Raw genomic sequence first — 9,529 nt, forward strand, 5'->3', positions numbered from 1 at the left:
AAATTAACTTATTAATAGAACTCTTCCACAGTACCTTTCTCTGCAATACAATGAAAAGTTGAACCTGACAATGCTAAATATTGAGTTGCTTCAGTACAATTAATTGCTGCTGTTACTTAGCAATTCTCATTTGTGAAGTGGAAGTTTGCTAAGGATTTGTTAGCTCAACTTGTGCAAGGTGCTATTTCAGCTGTTTCTGGAAAAGTTAAGGTCAGGTTAATACTAATACACTGATTGGTGATTCACTAATTGCTGATGTTTGCAGGTTAAAACTAATTCACAAGAATGAGTGACTTGTTTTGACTGTTCATGATAGTAGTGTGCTTTCTTGTCCTCAGGTCCATAGTTGTCTACCCTAGCCATCAGTAAATTCATACACATACTCTGTGCGATGGATCTTCCCTATTATTTACAAAAATCAGATAGACTAATGCTGAGGAGAATGTGAGAAAATGCTGTCTAGTGTATACTAAACAACATGGTTTCTGCAGTTGCATTAGAAGAGCATTCTGCTGACCAGTTACTTTGGTGTGTAATATTCTGCTTACACAGATCAACCTAGAATAGAACTTGGAGAAGCTCCCCAAGTGTCAGGAAGATGAGATTGGAATTTAAGCAAGATTACCAGTGTAGTGGATGCTCCAAGACATGTTTGCATTGTGGTTCATCCTAGAAGTTAAGAATAAGTGAGAAAATAGCAAAATTCACCTGCTAGGTTTGACTGAGTTGTGCTGCATAAACAGTGATGGTGTGACTGTGCTGTCCTAGTTGGATCAGGTTGATCTTGTGTAGATTTCATTCTGTGGTCTTACTGAGACATCACACTCCAATCCTGATTTTAATTAAGAATTGGGAATGTGCTGCAAACTTATGCAAACTCCTCCATTTTCAGGTATCTTCTAACTATAGCTTGCCAGGATGTCTGAATATGTTGACATCATGGGAAACTCTGGTTAGAAGAAACCCGAAGATGGAGAAAAAAATCTACACAAGATGGGAGGAAGTAAGCCTGCTTCATGTTCCTGATGTTTCAGACCACAAGTTGGAAAATGGTTGAATCAAAGTCAACATCTTTGATCACTCTGGTCAGTGCCAAATACTGTCACTGTCCTTCCACTCATTCCGTTGTGCCCGTGGTTCTATCACTGGTGCAACAGGAAGCTACCACTCCCTTAAGCAAGCCTGAAAACACGTGGAATCCTTGCTTCCAGATTGCAACAGAACAGCCAAGCTCCCTTTGGCAAGCTCCACTTCCACTGATCCGCCCCGTTCTAGAAGTGAGTGCTTTCCCAGAGTGGGTTCCATTGGCACATGGGCAATGCAGGATACTGCCCTCTGAGAGTAACTCTTCTTTTGTTCAGTTGCTACTTATGTTGTCCCCTCTTTTTAATTTTCGCTCTGGAATTTAAACTGGAAAATACCATTTAATGGTAATCATGCCTCCTACCTAGAAATGGCAAAATATAGTAATTTTAATTTTATTTGGCAACTGAAGAGTTTTCTCATTCCTTTTCATTCAGTCATTACATTTCTGTTCCACCAGTAAGCAAAGGTGTCTGGCTGATTTACAGAGATTAAAAACCTTTAAAATACAGTATTATACTTGGTGTAAAAATCAATTATATAAACAGATAAAGCACTTACATAGATGCACACACATGTATATATCAGCAGTTTTAACAATAAGAAAATTCAAGACTTGCTTTAAAAACGTATGCTGCCAAATGCATGAGAACTTTTTCTCAGCCATCAACCTCTGAGTGCTCTATGCAAACATGTATTTAGGAAGCTTTGCTTAAGCAAAGCACCCAGAAAATTAATTCTGTTGCTGTGGAAATGGAGAACTGTGAAACAGAATGTTGAGCAAGTTGGGATAAAGCTTGGAAAAAATAGAGGCACCAAATAGAGAATTAAAAAGTTACTTTCAAGGGCAACTTCTGGTGTGGCCACACCTCAGTTTCATCCCCCCCCCCCCCCCCCGTTTATTGCTATGCTTGACCTGGAAACCTGATGTGCTGAAAAGGGCCTGGTCCTCTTTAGCGTTAGGTTATATGTTCCGATAGCCTGCATATGTTGAGGGAGGCTCATTCCTGCCGGGCATCGACCTGGTTTGCACACAACAGCAGCCCACTGTCGTCAATTGGCATGTGAGGAACAGTGGTGCATCCATGTATCCTTGCAAACATGCTGGCCCAGACCAGGTCCTGCTGTGACTTGTAACTTTGTGTGAATCCGACATCACTTCGGTGAACAAGACTGCAGCTTCTCACAACTAAGTTAACCTGCAGTGGGCTGTTGTGTCATATGAACAAGCCTGTTCTGTGGTCGGTGCACTATCTCCATTACGGTGGACACTGTAGCATTTTTCCCTTGGATATAGCTGCTCTGTGGGACAGCTGCTACCTGGAGCTTGTTCACAAGGAGTGACCATGTGTAGAACAGCTATCAAAGGTGTGTACATGCATCTAATATATCTCAGCTAGTTCTAAAAATGGGATCTTAAGCTCATGAACCACAATTTTCAAGGGTGCTTAAGTAACTCCCTCCCCTCTTTTTCTTGAAAATGTCTGGAAATCCTTACTACAAATGAAAGAGTCATGCCTTGTTGCTACAGTTAGCAGTTTAGGGAACAAGATATTATAATGACACGATGAGTGGAGAGAGGATGGAATTTAAAAGAGACATGACGAATAGGAGCAAGTACACAGTAAGTGCTGTCCTGTTAATTAAATAGTAAGAAATTGTTTTCACTTATTTCAGGGTATTTGGCTTTTTTATTTTTTAACTGAAAAACTATAGACCTGTTTATACATTGTCTAAAGGTTTTTAAATCACAGTTGCATTTAGCTCTCTTATTAAACTTGGAAGCTAAATAAAAGTGACTGAAAGTCACCTAACTAGTCTTAATTTTTTTTTTCTTTACCTTTTTTTCTACTTTTCCCACAGTCTGATGCCTCAGAGGGAAAGAAGGAAAAGGGATGCTTTACAACAAATACGCTTATGGTACTTTGATCCCACTGCTTTCTCTTTATGAACCTGAGCTTTTATTTATTTTTATTTTTGGCTATCTGATATGTGTACGATGAATGGAAGGTGTGTGCCTTCATTAGTACTGAAGTGACATAAAAGTTAGAATATAGCCTGGGGTTTCCTACCATCACCATCTTTTTGTTTGCTTGCTTCATTTAAACTGCACAACAGAGTTTCAGTTAATGATTTGTGTTCTGTCATTTATATATGACAACCTGTAAACTTCCTATTTTTATCATTTCTGCAGTGCTCCTATCCCAAGAACTAGAACTGTGTTGCGTTAAGCAATCAGAGCCGAAGAGGAAGCAGTTAATGAAGGAGATATTGCTGTCAATTAAAAAATCGAAGCGAAACTTTTTTTTAAAGCAGTGGTCTATTTTAACATTGGTTGGAAATTTTTTAAAGCTTGAATAGAACTCTTGCACAAAGGCCCGAGGTTTTTATGACTGTGATGCTGATTTAAAAGAAGAATGTTGGAAGCATTCCAAAATGTAAAAATGATAATGGTCTGTAAATTTTAGCCATGGGTTTAAATAATTCTCTTGTTAACAAGAGAACTTGGTATGATGCTTATGTAAATAATGTGATGGCAATCGCTTTAGCTTATGTCCACCACAAAACTGATTGTGGGGAATATTTTTAGCTGTTTGATAATTTACACGTGTCATCTCAATGTGATTTCTCTTCTATAATGGAGGGGAAGGAATTGGGAAGATAACTTTTTTTGCTCATAACATGCTCAAAATTTGACTATCCTAATTGTATTAGGATTTTTATCATCTATAACTGGTTTCTAAATTACCGTCCACCAAAGAGTGCTTTATATTATGATTTTCTGAGTTTTGTAAGCTACCCAACTGCCTAAAGTGTTACTTATTATTACGTTTAATTAGTACAAACATCTCTGAGGATTAATGAGTGTGCTGTATTTTGAAGCCACTTTTTGAAATGGGCTGCAAAAATCACAAACAAAAAATTCCTAGACCGAGCCTCACCAAAAATATCACTTGAAGCCAAGATCACCAAACGGAGACTGTCGTACTTTGGCCCTGTCCTGAGAGCCGACTCGCTCGAAAACTTGATCATGCTGGGAGTGATCAGTGGAAAAAGGAGAAGGGCCACCCCAGCACTCATTGACTGGACACCATAAAGAAAGACAGTGGGATGGACATGGCGGTCTTGAAGAAAACTGTGCAAGACAGAGCGGCATGGAGAGCAACGATCCACAACTGAATGGTTGATGACAATGACGTATGATACTATGTGGGTGGAGAGATGATCGCAAAGCTGCTGCAGTTAATAAAGGCACTCATTAAAGAGGCCTTTTTCAGAACGTAATTTACACGGTCACTCCTATACTCCTCCATCCCATAAAATGCTAGGACAGTCCTGCGCCTTCCACCCAAGGCTTTAACATTGGATGAAAGGATGGCTTGGCCAGTTTGAGACCTGTTTCCAAGCAGTGGCAGCAGCTGTCCTGCATTTCAGAAAGTTCTCCAAGTCATACTTGGAGAAGAAAGAAATTGACCTGCTGGCCTTGTGTGTGCAAAAACGGGCTCCACTGCTCAGCTTGGGTTGCCATGGAGCTATGACTGAGGGGAGATAGTTGTGGTAGCCTCATTTCTGTTCTGCCTGCCTGGCTCCATCAAAGCTTTAATCACTTCTTGTCTTTCGATGCAGTGGTGGTAGCTCTGTACTGAAGTCTAGAAAAAGAGCACGGTGACCTGCTACAATTACCGCTCCTTGCGTTGAAGAGCTGGGAGAAACAGTTGCAGAAGCATGATGGTGCTCTTTGTGTCCTTAGTAATGGGCACAGCAGTTAGAGCACTAATGAGCTGCAGTAATGCCTTGCCTGCCTTTCCGATTGAGCTCTTCCCAGCAGAATGTGGTCTGGGTCACCTGAGGATAATTGATACTAGCCAAGAGCAGACTCCTGATGTTTGAGCTTGCAGAGATTGATGGCAGTTCAGTGTTGAAACATTGGGAGGGGTGGCATAAAGTAACCCTCGGACAAGGAGGGAATAGGAATTCTTCGGCCGAGCAACTCGCTGATAGCAGCACTTTAAAATCTTTATATATTTAGGCATTTTTGGTTTTTTACACTTTCTACTCATGCAGCAAATCCATGCACATTACAAAAGAATCTGGAGTGTGTTTAAAGAGGCATGTGAAAAACTAGTCTGTCATATTGGGCCTCACTGCTGCTGTGCTAGGACTGGGCACATTTCTGTAAACATGCCTTGTGAGGGAGGATTTTCCTGCAACAGTTAAAAGTTTCAGCAGCAGTTTCCTGCTGCTGAAGAATCACCAGGAAACAATTGCAGTTTGTGTTACCGCTGAGCCTGAGGCATTCTTATTGTGTACTTTGCAGTTGATAAACCTTGCTTTCATATAAGCATGCAGAAAACAGTTTTGTGTTACATTCTAGAGGAAGTGGTGCTTCCTACATCACACATGCAAAAGTGTGGCAATTATGCATACATACACAACTGTTTGGGTCAGTATTCTTGGCATCATAGACGCAAGAAAACACCCATCTGTAAGTTCACACTTTATCTGTTTGCTGCTGGAAACATCACTTCTTCCAGAATTATTCTACATAGAGCTGCTCATGAGATCTTGGCCTCATTTTTATTAAACTTCCAGGGCTTAAATCTAACATTACTTTTTCAACGTTTATGTAAACCACAGCTCCAGGTGTTTAAGTCACTCTGCATGAGAAGTGGGGAAGCTATAACCTTTCGATAATGCTAGACTCCCAAGTCCCACCATCGAGCCATGGAAGTCTAATAGAAGTTGGTATTCAGCAAGTACTAGAGGATTGTACATTCCCCCACCCTGTTCAGCATGGGGTCTAGAGCAGCTTTCTCCAACTTGGTAATCCCTTCTGCATGTGTTCTACTACAGCTCCCAACATCCCCAGCTACTATGGCCATGGCTAAGAGTTGGGGCCCAGCAAACCCAGCATCCACATCACTAACAATTTGAGGAAGGCTACCCTACAGCAAGCCACAAAAGCTCTCTGGAATTTAAGACTCTCCCATTTGCTGTTAGAGCAGGTCACTCTTGCTGGAGTTCTGAAATTACTACTTCCAGAAAGCTTTTAAAAAGAATGCGCTTGTTCTGTAGTGGTATGCGGCCAGCTACTCAAGCTCATACTCTTCCCTATGGCATTTAATACGGTTTCCATTCCGGAATCCAAGGGTGTTTAAAACAGTAGCTTTGTCATCTACTGTGGATGGAAAAAATGACATCACACCATTCTCCTGTATCTCCAGCATCATAGACGAGATCTACAGACAAGCTTCCGCTAAGCAGTTCACACAGGAGTAATCTCTCTGCCTGGAATGAATGAATGAATGAATACACTATAAATTATTAATAGGAATCTTAAGTTTTTAAATGTTGTTACCTGCTTTACTTTTTGTTTAGCATGATGCTGTAAACGAGGGAAGTTACATTCCTCCTGTAGAACTGAAAATGGATGGATGTTCAGATTTTGTTAAATCTGTTCCCATCTGTGTTTCCTGTATGACCAGGTGTCTTTCATGCAGTCATCCATACTTTGGCAGAATTCTTTTTTTCTTTTAGGAATGTACAAGAACTTGTGCCACTCACACAAGGGTGACTGCACAAATCCCCCCTCCCCATTTTTTTTAAAGTCCTCAAGTCTATGAAATTCAAATAACTCAAAGCCAAAACACTAGAATCTGCAGGATGGATTCGGAGATCTTGAATTCATTTGAATCTGTTGTGGGTTTCTGTATGTTAGCTTCAAGAGACATACTGTGTTTTTACTAGGTCTGGTCTTCAGTTTTGTAAGACATGCCCTGACTTTCCTTGCCATGCTTGTAGTCCATTTAGCCATTGATTTCTACTTCTGTGGCAGTACAAACTAGCAACTGCTCAAAATCTTTTGTTTCTTCTGCCATAACTAAAATTACTTATTTTGTACTCTTAGCAGTAGAAATATATCCTCTGGTATTTCTCTACAGATTTAGGAGGTTTTTAAGAGTGATTTCAAACTAATTTGCTTTTTAGGGCTCCTGTTCTTAACACTGATGTGTATCATGTATTTTAAGAAGTAGCGCCAGCCTTAAACTATTCCATCTAGTTTTAGCTGGCATCCTTAAATTTAAGTCTGAGAACCCAGTTACGCTTTGCATCCGATCAGCTGAAGTTCAGATGAACACCTGACATGCTTGCGCTGAGATAGTGTCCACTTCTGTTGCTCTACCATGAAAGACACAGGATGAATAGATGCATCTGTCCCCAGACTAGTATATTTAATAAAGATCATTCCCCTTTTCATGCTCATTGAGGATCTCCCTTTCTACAACTAATTACTGTTCTGGAATTGTAGAAAAGTAATGCTAATGAGACATTGGAAAAACTCATTGTTGCCTTGTAAAATTGTGTAAATTAGCTGCTCACTGATGTATAAAATACTAACAAAATTGACAAATATTTTATGGTCGCCTGAAGCCTGTATGTAACCACAAGTGCCAGCTGGTAGGTTCAGAGTCAGTCCATGAATTTTTGCTATACAAGTTGATGTTCTTGGAGAAAACAGCCTAAACGAAGGAGGTGAATAGGATTCTAAAGTATGCTTAAAGTGTTTTCTCATTTAAGAGTTAGAAGCAGGGCCTTAACAGAGTATAGGAATTCAATTCGGTCCCTTTCTCACTAAATGTCCCTGCTGGGTTACTGGCTGTTTCCCCACTCTTCCCCCCCACACACACACACACACACTTTTGCTGCACTTGGCATCAGCTAGGAAATTCAAAAGGACCCTGAACTTGATAAAGGAGCCCCAGCATTAACTTAGAATGCAATCTTAGGTGTATTTAGTAGAAACTCTTGAATGTTTTCAATAGCAGCTACTGCCAGGTATGTCTGGAATTACATCTTCCACATATCAAAAACTTGAAAAGCAGTCACCTTAAACTAAGCTATAAGATTTTTTATATAATTTTGCACACATTTCTAATCTTAAAATAGAAGTGCCAGTAATGCTAGCCCAACTAACCAATGCTCCAAACTGACTGAAGGTACATCTTATACTGTTAAGTCTATCAGTTAAATAAGAGCCCCAAATCATGTTATCTCAAAGCACATTTAAGAAACGGCCTGACATCAGTCTGGAAAAATATCCCATTTTTGAATGAGTCAACTATATGAAGTGTGTTTGCTTCATCTTTCCTGCCTTATAAACCAAAGAAGGTCCTCAGTCCTTTTCCACTGCATAATTTGCTACAGCTTCAGTTTGTAACAAATTAAGTGGCATTTAAGACATTTATTTTGCCTTTGACACATAATACATACCAAAGGAAGTTATTTCACTTCTGTACTGGTTAGCACAATTGCAGTATATTCTTCAGACTCCCCATTACAGTGATGTTACTCCCAAACATTCACCTGCACTTGACAGCTGTGCTGTTTAAGGTCTGGACAAAAATCAAGCTTTTTTTCAGAGTTGCCACTTGCAGTTTACAATTATGTTGTCCTGCAGTTTTTCTATGTGTTGCCTTGTAAACTCTTGTACATACTGTTTGTTCAAAGTATATGGTGTAATCAATACTGCTCATCTTAAAAAATCTAATATTTTTTAAAGCCAGACATTTATTTTACTACATATATTTTAAGGGGAAATGTAACCTGTAGTATACATCTCATTATATCAGTGTAATTTGATTATTTAAATACTAACCTGTACAAGAATTGTATACAAATAAAATCTATTCCTTATATGAGGCTCCACCACAAGTGATGGATAATACAGAACTTTCCAGAAGTCCATATTGGTGGAAATACACTGGTCTTGTCCGTATCTTATAACCTAAAACACTTTAGAAAAACTGTTGCTAAGAGTGTATTTATAATTCTGTTAATGTTTCTTTTTGCAATTGTGGCATCATTTTTCCTCAACTGTATTCTAAAGCAAGATGCTTCCCAGGGCCACTCTTGTACCAAAGTATTATCCCTACATACACTTCAGTCTGTCTCTCAACAGGAAATGATGAACTGTGAGGGTTTATTTGTCAAATCTATGCTTTTACTATTTTTCGTTAATGGTTGAGAGAAACAGTATTAAAATGATCAGCAAACCCTTCAGCCAGTTCAGTGCTGGACAGACAAGGCCTGGTGGTGTCAAAGAACGATTACAGAACACTTGGAGGCTAATGAAATCCAGAGTGCAAAGGCCAATTAAACCCTTTGAAGTGTGTGAACCTGCCCACATGCAACTTATTCAGACTTCAGGTGAGGACTTGTATCGAACAAATAGTTTACCACAGAAGAAAGGGAACTGGGGGTCCAGCCTAATGTGCTTGACCTTGCAAATTTTCTATACGAGTATAGGGAGACCTTTCACATGCAGAATTAACCACCTTCCATCCTATCAGCATACAACTCTGGTTTGTTTTTACTCTATAGCTTCCTCCCAGAGAATGCACTCAATTTTTCAAGCTGCAAATGAAATAATGTCTATAGTTTGCAG

The 9,529-nt window shown here is 39.6% G+C and overlaps 1 protein-coding gene across 8 annotated transcripts in view; it reads left to right on the plus strand.

The window, feature by feature from the left end:
- Window positions 1-8,829, plus strand: part of CDC14B (cell division cycle 14B) — a 63,231-nt gene extending 54,402 nt beyond the window's left edge. For 4 of the 8 annotated variants that reach the window (XM_044446784.1, XM_044446792.1, XM_044446791.1 and 1 more), the window contains exons 14-15: window positions 2,947-3,003; window positions 3,278-8,829. In XM_044446784.1, coding sequence (XP_044302719.1) covers window positions 2,947-3,003; window positions 3,278-3,314 — 94 coding nt within the window. In that variant the 3' untranslated portion in view covers window positions 3,315-8,829. The other 4 variants (XM_044446785.1, XM_044446789.1, XR_006416332.1 and 1 more) reach the window with 3 other exon arrangements.
- Window positions 8,830-9,529: the final 700 nt, after the last annotated feature.

The sequence above is a fragment of the Varanus komodoensis genome, unplaced genomic scaffold (genome assembly GCF_004798865.1).
Source record: "Varanus komodoensis strain SLA01 unplaced genomic scaffold, ASM479886v1 scaffold5, whole genome shotgun sequence".
NCBI classification, from domain to species: domain Eukaryota; kingdom Metazoa; phylum Chordata; class Lepidosauria; order Squamata; family Varanidae; genus Varanus; species Varanus komodoensis.